The sequence below is a fragment of the Anoplophora glabripennis genome, unplaced genomic scaffold, assembly GCF_000390285.2.
Source record: "Anoplophora glabripennis isolate ALB-LARVAE unplaced genomic scaffold, Agla_2.0 scaffold943, whole genome shotgun sequence".
Classification (NCBI taxonomy): domain Eukaryota; kingdom Metazoa; phylum Arthropoda; class Insecta; order Coleoptera; family Cerambycidae; genus Anoplophora; species Anoplophora glabripennis.
In genome coordinates this window covers 8,579-27,901 of record NW_019418820.1, presented here as the reverse complement: position 1 = coordinate 27,901, position 19,323 = coordinate 8,579, and the positions used below count along the sequence as shown (strand labels likewise).

Sequence of the window (19,323 nt, the reverse complement as noted above, 5' to 3'; positions counted from 1 at the left end):
TATATATATATGTATTTACAGGTGAAATAAAATTGTATCACAAAATTTAATTTACTTACCAAAAAGTGTTTAAACGTGATTTGTAAGGATTTAGTTATGAACTAAGATTGTAAACCTTTAGTATATGATTTAATTTTAAAAATTCGATAACATTTTAATAATGCGTCAGTAACTTTAGCTGTATCGAAGATTTCAGTAAATAATTTTCTGAAGAATATTGATATCTATCTAACCTGAATCTATCCTAGTATGAATCTATCTTATTTAAGAAACACCACATCCACATTAATTCAAGAGAAAGTGTCAAGTCAGAGAAACTGTACTAATTGATATTGGCGCCTTCGCCATAACCTGTCATTGGTACTTCGTTAAAAATTTACATTTATTTATTTTATTTTTTACTATTTTGGATACACTGAAATGTATATAAGGCAAGTAAATTTTGTAAATACACATTAAAAATAATACAATTAACTAACTTTACATCACAACATGCGAGAATTAAAAAAAAAAACAGGTGAATGAGGGACTAAACTAATTTTATAACTTACTGAAACAGAAATATTAAATATTTAACAATATGTACCTATGATCGAGAATCCTAATATTATTTTCAAATTTAAAATATTCTGACACACTGTAATAGACATCTAATACAAATTATTTTACTTTATTTTTAAATTTGCTATATGAATCAATGTTTTTTATATTGTTTGGTAGCATATGGAATAAAAAAATTACACTGTAATACCGAGTTGTTGTTAACACGCGACAGCGTACCGAGATTCAGGCAATGCGCGATCCATAGCAAAATTTGGAATGACTTTATCCATTATTAAATTAACCCGAGACTCTAAAACTAAGTAGACTGCTCAATGTGGAACCCAAGGAAAAACTGCCTGTTTTTTCGGAGATCTCTCCTGAATTCGACACCTCGCTTCGACACGCCCATTTCTTGGGTCCAGACGTTTATGTTCTTATCTTACTGGCGGGAACCCTGAATATCGGGACGCTTTGGCATAACTATGCCATGTTAATAGTTATCTAATGGACTGAATTTACATTTATATAAATAATTCTGTGACTAACTGGACTTACAAGTAACCCTAGCCTTCCTCTAGTGACTCCGTGTAGCAATACGGGATGGATTAGTTCATCTCATTCAATCTATATTTATAGCTTGGAAAATCCGGCTAAAAACCAGTTATTTGATCTACTATTATTTTTCTAACAACTTCCAACCATTTATTCTTGGAATTCCTACGTTCTTTGGAATAGATTTCGCGCGTTATTAAAAATTAAATTACATTAAAAGTATCTATTTCTTTGTTCTGTCCCAGCATAGCCTGGCGCCTCCCGGACGCAACAGATAATTGTCACATGGTGATACGTTTTCAAGGAGTTACTTAACCCGAAGTGTTTTGGGGTTGTTCTAATTATCGGTTTGTAAATTTATTAGTCTCCACGACAAAAGCTCTTCAAATCACTCTCTAAATACAAATACGCGCACATACTACTTAACCCTCGTCTGACCGTGGTTGTTCTTAGGAGGCCTAATAGAACTATTGAGCCCCAGCCCTTCTGAAAACCGCCCCATAAATTACAAGGATCTGGCTTTTGTTACATTATTCTCAAAGTTCCTAGGGGGGCTAGCAGAAACTGTGATTGTAGTATAGATATAATCAGGAAAATCATTAACATAAAGCAGAAATCACGAAGAAAAGCGAAAACTCCCACAGAACTTGTTAATATAATATACAGGGTGTGCCAATTAAAGCTTCCCACCTGGAAAATATCGGAAAAAAGACCAAAAAAGTTTATGAACAACGCAATGCTGCCAACCGCATATCACTAAATATCTCCATTAGCGCGTAATTCAAAAACTTCGGTTATTTTCTGAGCAGACTTCGTATGTTTATAAAATCGCAATGGACTTCCGCTTGTCTACAAATGCATAAAGTTTCACGTAATATGAATTTTTTAACTTATATTTGCAGTGCAGCTGAGGAACGAACTATATTCCGTTGTATCCAAGTTCTGATAACGGTGTTTAGTCGCTACATCAAAGTATTTCTGTGTATGACATCCACACGCGATTTAAAAAACCTTTTTTGGATCTGCTGCCGCTCACGCAAATACATTACCTTTAAGCTAAATACTAACTCCGTTGACTGATTCATTGACGCTTTGACCTTTGAAAAGTACGAATTGTAATCTGATTGCAAAAAAGCCCCTTTCAAGGGCTCTGTTAAGGCCGTATATAAAGGAATAATTGTGAAATGTGATAATTACCCACAGGCATTAAATATATTTTTACAGCAGTCGCATGTTTAAGCTCAATTTAAAATTCCTTTAAAAGCAGTTAGGTAGCGTATACATGGTCACTCAGTGGCATTGTTACTTTATGGGAAATCATTATAGAATCGTGTTAATAGTTTTTAAACTTAATACATATAAAATGTATTTTTTCATTTTAGAGAAAATTTAGTATATTACTAAAAAAACAACTTGACAGTAGTTGTCAAAATTACTTCTATTTTTTTATCTCAGGTCTAGCGATGACGAAGATTCACGCCCGTTCCAAAATCTATCATTGACCACCTGAAGTGCCATCGCCTTCGCAGTATCTGGGCACGCTTTTTCCACAATTACTAATTAAATCACATTTTAGAAAGTTATAACTTGTACTACTTACTTATTTTGCAATTAAATTTTTTCTTAACCCACGAAAATATCATTTTAAATCCTGTGTATTTAATAACGTTCTGAGTAGAATAAATTTGACAAATTTAGGCGTTTGAAGATGATGAAGATATTAAAGATATTTTTAGGAATTTTGAAAAGAACCTCAACTATCTCCCTGCATCTACGCTACTGTACAAATAATATAATATAATATAATTCTCTCAATTTTATTTAGAATGTATACATAAATAAATTTGGTTGTGGCTCACGAAGCGTATTTCGTATACAGGGTGTCCCATATAAAACTTTCCACCTGAACATTTCTTTTAAATTCCAAAAATACGTCACTTTTTAATTTGTGGTGAACATCGACTTACATCATTACTTATTTGTAGTTGCCACCCCTTCGTAGATCGAGGTCCCAACTTTGAAAGCTCTTGATACTGACTTTAAATCCGTAAAAAAAAAATAAAAAAATTGTTATTCGTTTTCAAGAAAAAAACATTAAAATTAAATTTTTGGAATTTAATATTTTTACATTTAAAATTGTTTTATTTTAATTTATAGCATGTGTTAACCACTGAAAACATTAATTATTAAACTGCAAAAAGGTTTCTACTTCAGATGATAAAAACAATAATAAACGAAACGTAAAGAAGGTTGAAGTTCTGATAATAATTTTTTATGAATTCCATTGCATTCTATTCCATTTTACCTTTTTGTTCGATATTATTTTATCGGAAATGTGTTATTGGTTGAAACCATTTTCAACTGTATCAAATCTGGTTAAAGGGCCATATCGGCATCAAATCAAATGAAACGGTGGATCACTATGCAAAAATAGCTGCTACAACGGGAAGAACAACAACTGAAAGCATGGTACCAGCATGTGACTTAACTCCGATATTTTGAAGAAATCTCAAATTAAAGTGGCAAAATATCTATGAAGGCTCCCATTCCGGAGTCGTCTATAAACAAATACAACCAACCATAGAACAAAAGACATGGTTTCACAACCTAGTAAACAGACAATTCATAAAAACCATAACCAGACTAAGAACAAACCATGCTTTATATCCAAAATACCAACATAAATTTGGCCAAACTGCTAGTCCATACTGTTTATGTGGTGAAATAGGAGATTTACAACATATAATACTATAATGTCCACTACAAATAACGCATCGAGACTTACTTTTAGAAGAAATATATAAGTTAAAAGCAGAAGCTCCATTCAATCTGATCACATTACTGGCGTCAGACAATATGAGTATATTCAACAGTATATTTGGATTCATCAAAAGATCCAGTATTAGAATCTGAGTTGCAGTGGTCTAACCAAATAATAATAACATATTGTAAATAATCATAAGACCCATTGCATAAAAAATATGTAAAAGTAAATAATCTAAATTGTAGAATTGTTGGGAGGAAAAAAATAAATANAATTTGTTTGGAACGAGAAGGGAATTTATGGAATTTTTTTGTTAAAATAATTTCGACAAAAAATTCGACAAAAAATAAAAAAAAATCCTCCGAATATTAGTTTAACTTAAATTTGTTTGGAACGAGAAGGGAATTTATGGAATTTTTTTGTTAAAATAATTTCGACAAAAAATTTAACAAAAAATAAAAAAAAATCAAGAAACAAAAATAAAATAAAATGAAATTATCAACAACCATACAATAGAATATGACGACAATGCAATATGATATGGCAAGGAAATTTACCTACTAACAAATAAATTGTAACAAAATCAAATAGGTATATTATAAACCCAGACACTAACATAAACAAATTGTAACAAAAACGAAAGGATATAAAAATGTAAATCTTGAGTAGAATAGTTTTGAAAACACTTTGTACATATATGAAAACAATGAAGTGTAATATCCATATCCATGAAGAAAAGAGAAAGAGCATTATTGTCCCGAAATAGCTCTGGCTAATTGGTACTACCAGCCATCAATCCACATTCACACACACACACACACACACAACTGTATCAAATCTCATATTCGGCTTACAATCAAAGTGTAACTTTTACATTTATCAATTTTTCATTATGGTTTATTCGTTAGCTGAAAAAGTTGAAATAAATTTTCTTTATGAAAAACAATATGAATGTGCTAGAGAAACTGCTCAAATTTTCAATGAGTTGCATCCTGATCACCAAACAAGTCATACGTACGTGAGCCAGATTGTGAAGAAATTTCGAGAAACTAGGTCCGTAGGAAATCCTAAGAAAACCAATCCTCCTAACGAATTAATGAAAGTAGGAATTTTGGGCTAACTGACAATGAATCCACACCAATCCGTGCGATCGTTAGAGCGTACTACTAAGGGATCTCTAAGTCGGACGTTCATCGGATTTTGCAAAAACATAAATGGCATCCGTACAAAATACATCTTGTGCATTGTTTGAACGAGGATGATCCGCATTGAAGAATAGAATTTTGTGATATCATGTCTAACAGAATTACAGAAAATCAATATACTTTACAATATCTGCTTCAGTGATGAGTGTACGTGTTTTCTCAATGGTACAGTGAATAGACATAATATTCGTTATTGGTCGGGTGAAAACCCTCATTGTGTTAGGGAATCGCACATTCAGCATCCAGAAAAGCTGAACGTCTGGGCATGAATATTGGGTAATCACATACGTAGTTGATCCATTTTTTTTAGATGGCACTTTGACTGGAGCCAGCTATTTACGTTTGTTGGAAGATCGTATTGATCGTATCACAGAAATTCTGAAGAATGATGATCAACAAGACGGAGCTCCACCCCATTTTGAGAGACGAGTTCGGACTTACTTGGATCAGAATTTTCCAGGACGATGGATAGGTAGGCGTGGGGCTATAGAATGGCCAGCTCGGTCTCCTGATTTGAGTCTCAACGACGTTTTTCTCAGGGGACATCTCTAATCAGTGGTTTTTGCAAGTCGACCCGAAAATTTTGAAGATTTAAGACACCGTATTGTAAACCAATGTCGGAATTTAACACCAGAGAGTTTTTGCAAATGTAAGGAGATGTTTCGTAGACAGGCTCCATATTTGCCAAGAACAACTGGGTGCACAATATAAGCATATATTATAAACAATTTTAAATATAAAAATACAAAAATTTAATTTCAATGTTTTTTTTACGGATTCAAAGTCAGTATCAAAAGAGCTTTCAAACGATGTATCACACGCCCTGTAGTGCCATTTGAAATTTCAAAGTTGATACCTCGATCTACGAAGGGATGACAGCTGCAAAATAATGTAAAGTCGATGTCCACTCAAATTAAAAATCGACGTGTTTTTAAGTGTTTTCAAAACTTCATATTAAACGAAATGTTCAGGTGAAAAGTTTTATATGGGACACCCTGTATATGTCAAGTTGTAATAGCTGTAGCTGTTCTTTGACATATACAGGGCAAGTCAAAAGTAGATATAAAAAATTAACCCACACTTCTTCTCTTCAAAGAAAATAATTAGTGAATAAGCCTTTGTACCTTCCTTACAAAGATACAACGTACCTACTGATGTTTATAAAGAAAAATAGCATTTTATTAATATTTCCAGAATATTTGACAGATCGTTCTGAAATTTGGTGTAGTAAATGTCGCTATTAACTGCTACTCTTCTGTGAAGAACCAGCAAAATACTAAAAGTCTTTGCAAGTCTTGCAAGTAAAAGTGACTTGCAATCATCAGTATGGTAAAATTAAAAAATATATGGGTCTAATATTGAAAATAATATGATTGTGTGAAATTTTCGAAATCCGCATCATTATTTACTAAACAACCCACATGTTAAAAGAAATAGAAGATTCCAAAGGATTTTCTATCAATGTATCTATCTATCTGCACTGACACTTTAATAGAATTGCAAAAACTCAATAATCACATAAAAATGTAATTCGTGTATTTGTAAGGAACTATTTTGGAACAAAAATTTATTTAACCAATTATATTGTTTTGGCCGGAAGTTTCGGTTACATTTTTTTCGCCTAATTATGATTCACGCTGTATATTATGTAACTCAAATGTCTGATTAATATCAACATGTTTCAGATGTTGGGGAAACTGCCAAGGAGGGCATAGAAACAGGAATTCAACACGTGAAAGAATCAGTGCAAACAGCGGCAAATACAGCAGGGAAAGGAGTGGAAACGGCAGTGGACAAAATAGGGGAAACATTAAATTTCACTTCTTCCAAAGTTAAAGAATCTGTAGACACTTTAGACGAGAAGAAAGGTGAGCTTATTGAAAACGCCTCGGATGCAGCTGCCGAGGCAGTTTCGGAGGCCGAAACGGTTTTGGCATCTGAAGCAGACAACGCTAAAGAAGAGTTCTTTTCTTCCAAAGACACGGTTTTTGAGAACGTCCACACCGTAAAGGAAGGAGTTGGTAAGAAAGCCAGTGACGTCAAGGAGAGTGTTACAGAGACATTAGACGATATTGAAGATGACATTGTTGAGAATTTTGATATGTTAGGGGACAGTGTCACCGAAGTGGGGCACAAAGTACAGGAAGAGTTGAAAAGTACCCCGATACCATCGCCTGTGAAGGAGATTAAGAAGGAAATTAAGAAGGAGGAGTAAGTGGTCTGATGTGAGTGTTCATCAAATCGTGTTTTTTTGCTCTAGATGAACGTAGTTAGAATACTTCTAGAGTAGAATGCACGAATCATTCATTACAAAGTATTATAAGTCATTTTTTTTATAGTAGTAGTACACCAGAAATCTTTTACTGCTCACCGTAGTAGATTAGAGTATATGTATAAGAATGAATACCTACCTAGTACATTATCTAACTCATACCCTATTGTAACAAACTTTAAGTTTCATTCTTCTCGCCAAAACAGACAGAAAACGAGAGTAGGTAACGACTAGGGTTTCTGGTCGAGACTTCTCGAAGCGAGAATTCCCGGGAAATCTGGCCTTACTCGAGACGAGAAAAAAGTGTCGAGAAATCGAGAAATCGAGAAATTTAAAATTCACGCGCGTCTTAAGTTCTTGACTGGAGTTGGTTTCGTTCATGCGTTCAATTCGTTGCTCGACAAATAACTGAGCGGTTAAAATGGTTTCTCTACCAGCTCATGATTTATTTATTTTAAGTTTTTAAGGCCTTATTTTACTTTGATGATTCTTTTTTTTTAATGTACATACCTAGTTATAAGTCTGTGTAGAAATTTTATTGTAAGCAGATTCCTAATGTTGAAGTGATAAATTAATAGCAAGAACGCTTCTGTATCTTTAAATTAAAGCTTGTTTTTTCTTAAGATTTCTTTGGTTAAATTCCTTATTTACTATTTATTTAATTAAAAGATTACATGATTAATGATTATTAATAATTATTATTGAAAGAAAACTACGATTCAAAAACATTGAAATAATCATAAGTATATTGAGTGTTTAATAAAAATAACAAGTTAAAGGTTTTTAAGAAGAAACTCAAAGTTTAATTTAGTTTTGTTAGTAGAAGTAGAAACATAAGTAATTAATAAAAATACTGAATAAATAATAAATGTTAATGATGATTGTTAAGTATAATAGCATGTTTATATTTCGCATTGCAATACCAAAATTATAACTTTTTTAAGTTTTAGAAATTTCCCGAGAATTCCCGGGAATTCCTAGTCGAGAATTCTCGAGACACGAGAAAAAAAAAAGGCCGAGAAATCAGAAACCCTAGTAACGACTTTTAAGACAGTCTTCTTCTACAATTTTTCAACAACTGGACTTGAACATAGTTTCTGATCAGTTACTCGATAACATACAGGGTTAACTATCACTTAGTACATAAATTTTAACCACGCGGTCAGGAAGGACTAAAAGGTAATAAAAAAATTATTTCTGAATTTTAGCTCGATGTTTAAAAAATGGGGCAAAACCCCCTTTGTTCCTGGTAAATCGGCGGTTATGAACTGTCATCCGACATAATTTCACTCAACTGTTCAGCAATATTTAGCGGCGTTGACATGTTGCCATTGTAGACACGACAGAACTAAACATTTTTTATTAATACTTGACAGATGTTAATCCAGATCGTTGCAGAATTTTACAATTGCTCTTAGTTCCGTTGTTGCATACTATCAAAACAACATTTTTGCAGATCCGTTAGGACTACACAGTAACAATAAAACACCACCACGCACAATTAATTAAAATGTCCATTGAAGTGAATAGGAATAATAATCGAGAAATCGGAATGCACCAATCACCCGCGTCTTTAATTTGATGTCCGATATCCGTAGCGGCGTTGAATTTGCATTCGACTCTCCAAAAATCCTTTAGATTTGTTCACATCGCATGTTCTTCACGTTCATTTTAATTAATCTTGAATTTATTTACTGGGACACTGGAAAACGTATGTGTAATTGCATACATTACAATGCCTTGATAACTGTAATGTACGTAAACATAACCTGAAAATCGCGAGACACAAGTTGATCTAGTGGCCTGGATACGTACTGCTGAATTATTACAGAAAACTGTAAATACCCCGGGGACTTACAGCTTAAAATAGGTAGGTACTAATTATTTTATGTGAACATCGATGATTTTTGTTTTTATTTTTATTACTAATATCACTATTTAATTCCCGAACAACAGAATAAGTTTAAAAACGAGATGTATGAAGTACACCTTACGCTACTTGCCTAGAGATGGGGCTGTTTCAAATGTTCAATAGGTGACTTTACGACATAACAAATAGCTGTTGAGTTCAAATAATTTGTCGCTTTGTCGGTGTTTGTGTTTTTGTTCACGTGCTTACGTTTAGTAAGTAATTATTTGTCTTTAATATTATTTATTAGTGTAAAACTCTACAAGGATGTTGAAAACGAATGTTGTAAATAAAAGTTTTTCTTCTTCGCGGATAATCGATACACGTGGCAACGCGGCGCTGTTTCACTACCGTTGCCGTATGCGAAATTCGCATCTCACGTCTGACGGACGGTCATAGCCGTCGTGAAATAGGAGATTCACTGAGGTTTAGAAAACAAATATTTTCAGCTCTAAAAACAATTTTGGAAATTTTTTGAAGGTCGATTCTGTTAAATCTTATTTTTCTCTATCCTCACTTAAAATTTATGTACTAAGTGATAGTTAACCCTGTATATACAGTTTGACCAAACTCATCTTGTTTGTGAGAAGCTCAGATCAAAACAAAAATCGGTTGTACGATTGACAAAGACAGAAGATCTTAAAAAAAGTATTTAGTTTTTGCCAAGTTACAAAGGCTCATAACTTCTAAAGGGGTTGAAATTAAAATTTGAAAAAATTCATGAAATCTGCTCTGAATATGTACTAAATAATACCTAAATATCAGGAAAGTTAAAAATGGTCCGGTCACGACCTCAGTGATTTGGTATGGAATACCCCATAATATTTTAAGGAAAAAGAAGTATTTTTGAAAAGTTTCATTACCTAAAGATTCTTTTTTTTTTAAATCGCTGCGTGTTCGATATACTATCTTAATAATTCTGACCTTACGAATACCTTGCACTACATTAACATAAGAGGAAATGGCAAAATATTCAAACGAAACCTATAGTTGATGTACTCCTTTGATAGTGACTTTTAGACATTTGTTCCGTGCCAAGAAATAATGGAATGTTCATAATGGGTATAGTTAAGCACTGAGTTTTAATGACTTATCAGATGACATTGATTTATCACAAAATTATTCTTTCTTTGCGATATCTTCAACTCCCCATAAAAAATTGGTCTTTTCTGGTCGTTAAACGGCTGATTTATCCAAATCAATTCTCGGCTAGCCTACCGTATAGAATTTCGTGGATTTTGTTCGAAATACTGTTAACAGTCTAGCTGTATTAACATTGATTCTTACCCTTCGGTCAATTGTTTGATTTTTCCGAACAGAAAATGCATCTTTATTTCGTCGCAAGGTCGTCTCCAATCTTCTAAAGGTTCTATGGTAAGGATTGAGGCGCTCTGGGTACCTATATAACTATACAGCTCTTCTTGATTTTTTTTGTGACTCGCCGTAAATTAGCAATATAGGTGCTCAACTTTTTTTGCATCAGAAAACATTTTGTAAGCAAAAATGTATACGTTTGACGTTCGTATTGAGTAAAGACAAGTATTTTGTGACATTTATGCATTTTAAACAACGAACATTCAATTGTTTTCCAACGACTACTTGATTCTTCCACATCTAATGTGATGTTTAGGTAGGATTTCTTTCGCGACTCTTTAGGACGATATTGCTTATAACTTTTAATGGGGAAGTAATACTGAAAAATTTCTCTAATAAAAGTTTATCACAAAAAGAGAGCCTTTTAACAGGAAAAAATTGGGTATGTTTCTGGAAAAAATATAATTGATGACGTCGTTAGTCGATTCTGTCAAAACCAAAAGATAATACTTTCGATTGAAAATCGAGCTTACCTCATCCCATTTAACACCACTTGTCCGAAGGTAAAAGCTTTTCTTTAATTGGAACATTGGATGGAACATATTCTAACATATGTTGAGATCAGGGACTTAAAATGTAGTATGTTGTAGTTCATGACATCCTGATCAAAATTTCTCATGGGCCCAGCCTCTGAAAATGGACAATTTTAAAGATATAAAGGATCAAAGATCAGGAATATCGGTATCGGCCATTTTGAGACGTTGAGCCCATGAGGAATTTTAATCAGGATATCATGAACTACAACATACTATATTTTCAGTCCATTCATAACAGCAGATACCGATATTTCTGACTTTTGACACATTATGTCTCTAAAACTAGCCATTTTCAAACGTTGGGTCCAGGAGGACTTTTGATCAGGATGTTATGAAGTACAAAATGCTACATTTTCAGTCCATTTGACTGTACCCCCTTTTCCATTTGTTTTGTGCGGTGCTTTTTTTTATTATTTATGACATTTAATGTTATACTAGGCTTTCCTTCTTCTATTTTCACTAATGCTATTCCTTCTTTCTCTGAATTATATTGGTTAGTGTGGTGCATGCTTAATAAATTTAAAAAATCTTTATTTTGTAGACTTCCGCCTACATTCTGGGAAGCAGCCGCTGATGCAATTTTACTTCGAGGAACTATTAAGACCATGGAAATGGAACGGAATTTTTTTACACAACCCGATAAATACGAAGGAGATCCCGAACCTTTACACCACAACGAAACTATGATCAACAAATTTTTGACGAAAGATAACGAGAATCATCAGCCATGAACATATAAATAAATAAACAATAGTCCAATACAGTAAATTCGTTTAATATTAATGTTGTTGCTTATCTTAACTCTAATCTCAAATTAACTAAAGAATAAGATGATATTTATTGAATTTTATTAGTGATATATACATATATAACTTATATAAATATTTATATTTTTATATTTAATGAATAGTAATAGTATACAAATTTGATTGTTGTTTGACTCGGATTATGTATGTTTTTTAATAAATTAATTGTGCATTAAAGCTGGGTTTCAGTGGGTGTTTGCAAACTAGGCAGAAATACTTTTGGCATATACAGGGCGTAACTTTAAGTGGGGAGTATTTACACTGAGGCTACCTTTGACCTTTAGAAACACGTTTCAATAGTTTATTTTTTCAAATTCGGTCGCGAGAACTTAATTTTTTAAAAACCTTTTTTTAATAATTTTCCTACCCCACAGCTGGACAAGCTAGTGTGATTTCAAATAATGACACATGTTAGACACAGCGCATGCACAATAAATTGAGAAATGGGCTATGCATTGTTGTCAAATCTCATAATTGAAAAGCAAATTTCACGTCACTGCTCTTTGGGATAATCCATCTGATACTGCCTTCTTACAGCAGAATTGTTTTCACAAAAAGTGAAATTACTTTCAGTATTTGAATTATCTGAAACTAAACACAGTAATAATTTTGTCAAACTGAAAACCTCACATTATACTTTTCAGTTTTCTCCTATACTCCGCAGTCGAAATTATAGAGAGTGACTAAGACATAATATAAAAACACTATTACCATAATGCGTATAAAATATAAAATGATTTTTATACGGTTCAATATTATTTATCTTTGTGCCGTTCGCTACGCACATCGATAGAATCTATGATCGTCTAGAGACCGAGTTACATTGAACGTCGATCTATATTCTATATCTGTCTTTTGCATTTGGTAGGGAATAGGGAAATGCTTTTTTAGTGGGTGTAAACGGACTTGATTTAACCCGTCCTGAGAAACGTCATAGCATAAGCGTCCATGGCTATAATAAATTTATAAATTAAAAAAACACAATTGGGACGTTTTAAAATGCTGTAATAATTAAAATGGATCAAAGTGCCTGTTACAGCAAACCGTAAAAAATATAATATAATGTTTTATTATCTTTTTTCATTATTTTCTATATCTTGTTGCCTTTTACGCAGATACGCCAATGGATTTTCGTTCCCGGCACGCTTCATCCCCCTTACTAGTCCAAAAGCTAGCGATGAATCACTCTCTATAATTTCGACCGGGGAGTATAGTCTATTTCAAAGAGGGACAAAGTCAATTCGATATTATTTATTTATTTATTGAAAATAATAATAAACTTGGGTCTGAGTTGGTAAAATTAATATTCTCCTAAAGTTTTAACTGAATAGTTTTAGCGTTTCCCGCGACTGCGATTACTTCAATTTCAATGTTTGCTCCTAATGGTAGTTTTCCCACCTGGTAACAGGAACGTGCGGGAAAATCCTTCTTAAAAACTGAAAATAAAAAATGTATATTTTTGAAAATTATGTACGAAAGTATATAAATGTATATACAATATATGCTACATTTTGTAATAGATACAATGAATTTAAAATTAATTCAGATTTAAAAAGGCGCTTTTCTAATTTTAGTTTTACACATAACTAAAATCTATGTGCTTCTTCATGCTTGCAAGAGCCGGATAGCCGTCATCAAAGCATTATTAAAGAACGAATAATTTAACATTAGTTCGATGAGCAGTAACCAATTCGGTTCTGGCAAGTGCGAATAGTCCCTTAATCAACTTCAAGGACTTACATCTGATGCTCTTTTGTTTGGTAACGTCACACTTGTGGTACTTTTTTTAACTGATACCTATATTTATTTATTTATTTAATTTAATTCACCCAACGGGAGAAACCCAATTACAGGATGAATATTACAGCTACAATAAATACACATTAACACAAGAAACATAAACATTTAAAAAGTATAAATAAAAATTACAAACCTTAATCAGAAACAATGGTCAGTCAATCAATAAAAAAATAGCATAACGGTAAAGTCACATGGGAATTAATATATCTAAAATCATTACCAACAACAGAAACAACAACATAAGTAGGTAATACAAAAAACTAACAAGAAATTAAAAATCCGATAACTCAATTGTGAGAATAGAAAATTCTTTTAATATGTGCTAAGGAAGTATTGAAAATGTCCAGGCTATTCTCCATATTATGATAATTAAAAAGCATTTGATGTAAAGGAGACCACCGCAACATGTTAGTGCGCGAAGAAGGAAGATTAAACAAACTATTTGATCTGGCATTTATTCTAGGAACACGGTAATTTATTTGTGTTGTAAGCTCAATGCAATCAATATCGTGGTTGACAATTTTGTACAAGAACATTATCGAGTACATAACCCTCCTCTTAATTAAACTATGCATTTCAAACCTATCCAATAACAACTCCTGAGGGTATCCCAGAGCTGGATAGACTCCATCTAAGATAAAACTGGCCGATTTAAGAAACCTCCTCTGCACTTTTTCTAATGATGTTATGTAACTATTATAATAGGGAGACCAAACCACAGAGGCATACTCCAACTTGGGTCTAACAAAGCACGTATATAAGGTACGTAATGTAGACATATTCTTAAAGTCCTTACTATTTCGGAGAATAAAACCCAAATTTTTGTAAGCACCTGTGACAGATTCAGCAATATGTGCAGAGAAGGTTAATTTTGGGTCAAAGATGACCCCTAAGTCCTTAATATGCTCAGGTCTAACCAGTACCTGATCACGTAGGCTGTAATTAAATAGAGTAGAATTAGTTTTACGGGAGAAAGACATTACATTGCACTTCGAAGCGTTTAAGGGGAGCCGATTATTATCACACCAAATGGTAAGCAAATTCAAGCTGTGCTGAAGCCTATTACAATCAGATACAGAGTTGACATTAGTATAAATTTTCAAATCGTCAGCATACATTAAAAAATTTACCTTAAAGTTTCGCGCTATATCATTGATAAAAATAATTAAATATAGTTGTCCTAGTACTGACCCTTGAGAAACGCCTGATGTTTGACTAAATATGTCTGATTTGTAACCACGATATTGCATAAACTGAATACGATGTGATAAATAAGATTTAAACATAAGTAAAAGAGAATTATTGATACCAAAATTGTGTAATTTACGAAGTAATATACCATGATCTAATTTGTCGAAGGCTTTAGTGAAATCAGTATATATAACGTCCACCTGACCTCTCATATCCAAAGTCTCGGCAATAAATTGAGTAGCACACACAAGATTGGACACTGTTGATCTACCAGGCATGAAACCATGCTGCTCAGGAACAATTAGGTTTTTAGCATAAAAAGAAATGTGTTCGCGAATAATTATTTCAAATAATTTAGAAAAGTTGCATAAAATAGCAATAGGTCTGTAGTTTTCAACATCCTCCTTGTTACCCTTTTTATAAACCGGACACACACGAGACTGTTTCCATAAATCAGGGAAGGTGTTAGATTTAAGGATTTGATTAAAGATCGTGCATAACGGTTTGGAAAATAAGCAAGCACAGTCCTTGATAATAAGGGCCGGCAAGTTGTCTGGACCCATTGTCATATTTGCTTTCAGTTTCTTTATAGATTTTAAAATTTTATCTTCAGTAATTTCAGGAATATGTGGGATGTCATTATCGTTAACATAGTATTGTGAATTTAAATCAAAATTGGTGGAATCAATAAAGGAGTTAGAAAAGTAACTAGCAAAGGCGTTGACTATATCTTGGGGATTTTCGCAATTAGACCCATTATATGACATTGAGGACGATATACCAGTAGAACCCTTTTTTGAGTTTACAAAGTTCCAGTTCCTATATGGCGTCGCGCGCGTTGTTGTTAGTTTTATTTCATTATTTTGAAAAGTATTATAATATTAATTATATTGAAAAACATGCCTTTAAATAATTTTACATATAATTGATGTGTGTAATAAGTGTTTGTTCTAAAACTTCGCGTAATTTCGATGGATTAAATCAGGTTGTAAATTTGAGGTTAGGTTTTGTTTGTGTAGTGCCGGTGTTTAAATAAACGCGCGTGTGTAGGTTAAAAGCAGTACCTAGTACGTGTTGTGTGCCTTTGTGACCAGGAAACAGTGAAAATGAAGATTTATGCAAATTGTGAAAAAATAATAAGGTTTGTCAATTTACATTTCGCCGAAGAGCATATTGTTCGCAGTACCACACAGGTAAAGTTTTAATTTTTTTTAATTAGATTGTCCTTGTAACACCCACCCAATTTCCAAGTTGTCTAAATTATCAAAACAATAGACAGCCGTAAACGCAGATGAAAAATTTTTGAAAATTGAAGAGCTCAAGTTCTAAAGCAAAGTACAGACGAGCATCTATCAAAAAAAATAATTAACGAAGTGTGGAGGTCTTGTTATTCTGGGTGGTAAAATGCTTTAACGAATTTGGACAAACCATTCTCAAGTAAAACATTAGTACCTACTTTAGTATATCTTCAGTAAGTACTTTTTAGAGAATACTGCCAAACTTTCAATAATGAATGTTATTGTTAAGAACGAAGTATAAATAAAAATAAGTGTAATATAAAATTTTGCACGAACTCATTCTTGTTTCCTTTCCATAATCATATATATCTCATCGTTGAGAAATTTAAACAAAATGAAATAAAATCTATGGTCCGTCACATCCGCTGACATTAGTTGCTTTCCATCAGCGTCTTAGTTAAGAATCTATACCAAAGATTAGCAACTTACTTGATGAAATTCAAAATAAAGTTTCTGATCATATATCTTTAGATACATCGAGAGATACATATTTATATCCAGATTCTTTTAGTAAAGTAAATTAACTTCTGTCAAAAGGAAAGCAGCTATATTCAAGGAGTATTTTTTGATTACACTAGGTTGCACCCAGTGACGAAAAGTGTAGTACCTACTTATGGTTTTGTACCAAAAATTTATATAATCAACAATATTTTGGCAAAATCATAGAACATTTAAAAAACGTACCTATTAGTAAAACATGTTACTTTTGTTTTTTTTTGTTTATTTTGAAAAGATCAATCGGCCTTGAAAGTTTGACGGGTAAAATTAAAATAGAAGAGCAGGTGATTGAAATGTGGAATAATAGGCAATCAGCGGTAGAAGATTTTGTGTTTTGGTAAAATGTGGCATCAATTTAGATGATACCATGGCTTAAACGTCTTCTGTTTTTGGGATACAAGTCATCAAAGATGATTTTAAAAATTTGAACTTTGGGGATGTTTGTTTAAATTTAGTTTTACATAAAAATTATACTTTTTCTAAAACTGCAAGATAACATTTTTTAAGGAGAAACACAGTTGACTAAGAAATTAAGTATATTAGTATTAGTTAAAATGGAATAAAATATTTTGGAAGACCAGGAAACAAAATTGTAGAAAAGAACATTCATCACGTGATGTTTAGTAAGGGATAAAAGTCAATGGTGTGTGCATAAAAAAAACGTGTAGTGCTTTTTCACTTAATACTATTCAACAATGAAAGTTATTAACGACTGTACTAGCAGACAGTCAAAAGTTAACACTAACTCATTTAGCAGCCACATAGTAGAATGCATTATTAAGTACGTTTTGTTGAAAAAAAATATGACTAAAAATTTATTTTAAAGAATTACCATTGACGTCCTGTATCTCAAAAAAAACACATTACGATAGACCGATAGTGCACAGGGAAATATTTTCTTATTTTTTGTTGATGTTTCTTCAGTCTCTGAATTTCTGCTAGTGATACTCCTTTTCAAAACACCTTGTATAAGCTTCGCTATCATACTTCTGCTTTTCTAATTTTTATTATACACCATTTAATACTGTAAACTCAATATACTCACTAAATTATTTTTTTGGTGGTTTTCATAATAAAGGTTGAGTTTAAGCTTACTTCAAATCGAAGCTTATTTTTTAATGGACACTGACAGTATAAAAATGCCTATACAGAGTGTCTCACAACGATGACGATGAATATTGGAAAAAAAATTCAAAATTTGTATAAGGTGGTTCATCGATATGTTCTTCTCTGAACATATCAGCAATTTCCAGTTCATTGTGGTTACACCAAAATCCTGAAGTCGTTGTGAATCACTCTATATTTATATTCTTTTGAATACGATTCCGACGACTAGGTACATCTGAAAAAAATAAAAATTTATTTACATTCTTTGTAAATATCATTCACGGTTCCATAATCCTTTATGTCATTCAACATTACAGTGTTTTTGATGACATTTTCGTAACTAGAGCCCGCAGCTTCCAAGATGTATCCAATATTTTTCAGCGCCTGTCTAGTTTCAGCTCTAATACCACCTTCTACAAGTTTCATTGTATCTTTATCCATACCCAAAACTCCAGATAAGAAAACAAAATTGTCTACGACAATTGCTTGACTACAAACAAAAAATAATATTTTATTTAATCACATTAAAAAAATTAAATTAGCAAATTAAAATATAATATCTTAAAAATGCATAGGACTCAATTGGGTATATTGTATCTTGAGTATATTTGAATGAAGATAAGAACAGACATCGATAAATTTTTTTAGAATACGAGCTTGTTAATATTTTTATTCAGTTATCGTTTAATGTAGTTTTGGGACAATCATTATTACAAACGTTGGTATTTACATTTTTTGCATTTTATGCTCAGGAACCGTCATAAATTAGCATAAAATTAAATTATAAAATCTTAATGAGACTTTACCCTATAGGACAAAATTGCAAAAAGTTTTGAAAAAGCTCCATATTTTTTCCAAGAGTATTTTACCTTATTTTAATAGTGGTTAGAATTTCAATTCATTTTATTTCAAAACTATTCGTACAACCTTTCATCTACGCATGATTGCTAACCTCCCTGCTCATTGTTAAGATTGACATTGACATTCTGTATCTTTTTAAGATGTCTGTGGGTGACACACGGATATGCGCATGTGACATGGCCTATTTTATTTAATTTTGCTGTTACGTACTCAGACTAATATTATTTATTACTCCAAGGTTACGTACATAGATTGTTTATCTTTTTAACAGCTTTGGAAAGATTCCGTAATTTAATGAGTCCTTATTTGGAGTTGGCGGAGTGCTTTAGTTTAGTTGAAGTAATTATTAGAGAGCGGACAATGTGTGTCTTTACCCCGAAGAATAGGTCAAATTTTGGTAGAGATGTGTACGCGTTAAAAAATGTATTGTGTATAAACTATGCAAAATATAATTATTATGTATAGCAAATATATCGTATTATCCTCGCGAAGATTTGTACCCTTTATTTAAAATCCATAAATCATGTGAACAGGTTAAATAACGAGAAAATAATTAAGTTAATTTAGTTCTAAAGAAATGAAATGACACTCGCGCCCATCTCTAGTC

At 32.4% G+C, this 19,323-nt stretch overlaps 2 protein-coding genes across 3 annotated transcripts in view; one reads left to right on the top strand and one right to left on the bottom strand.

Moving 5' to 3' along the window:
• LOC108915864 overlaps window positions 1-12,274 on the top strand; it is a 30,051-nt gene extending 17,777 nt beyond the window's left edge. Inside the window, exons 2-3 of one of the 2 annotated variants that reach the window (XM_018722008.1) lie at window positions 6,750-7,275; window positions 11,697-12,274. In XM_018722008.1, coding sequence (XP_018577524.1) covers window positions 6,750-7,275; window positions 11,697-11,886 — 716 coding nt within the window. In that variant the 3' untranslated portion in view covers window positions 11,887-12,274. Of the gene's footprint in view, window positions 1-6,749; window positions 7,290-11,696 lie in introns of both variants that reach the window. The other variant, XM_018722010.1, reaches the window with a different exon arrangement.
• Window positions 12,275-13,201: 927 nt separating this feature from the next.
• Window positions 13,202-19,323, bottom strand: part of LOC108915862 (rutC family protein UK114-like) — an 11,191-nt gene continuing 5,069 nt past the window's right edge. Inside the window, exons 2-3 of the mRNA XM_018722006.2 lie at window positions 18,116-18,345; window positions 13,202-13,397 (exon numbers count right to left, since the gene is read on the bottom strand). Of these exons, the coding sequence (XP_018577522.1) occupies window positions 13,273-13,397; window positions 18,116-18,345 (355 nt within the window). The 3' untranslated portion in view covers window positions 13,202-13,272. The remainder of the gene's footprint in view (window positions 13,398-18,115; window positions 18,346-19,323) is intronic.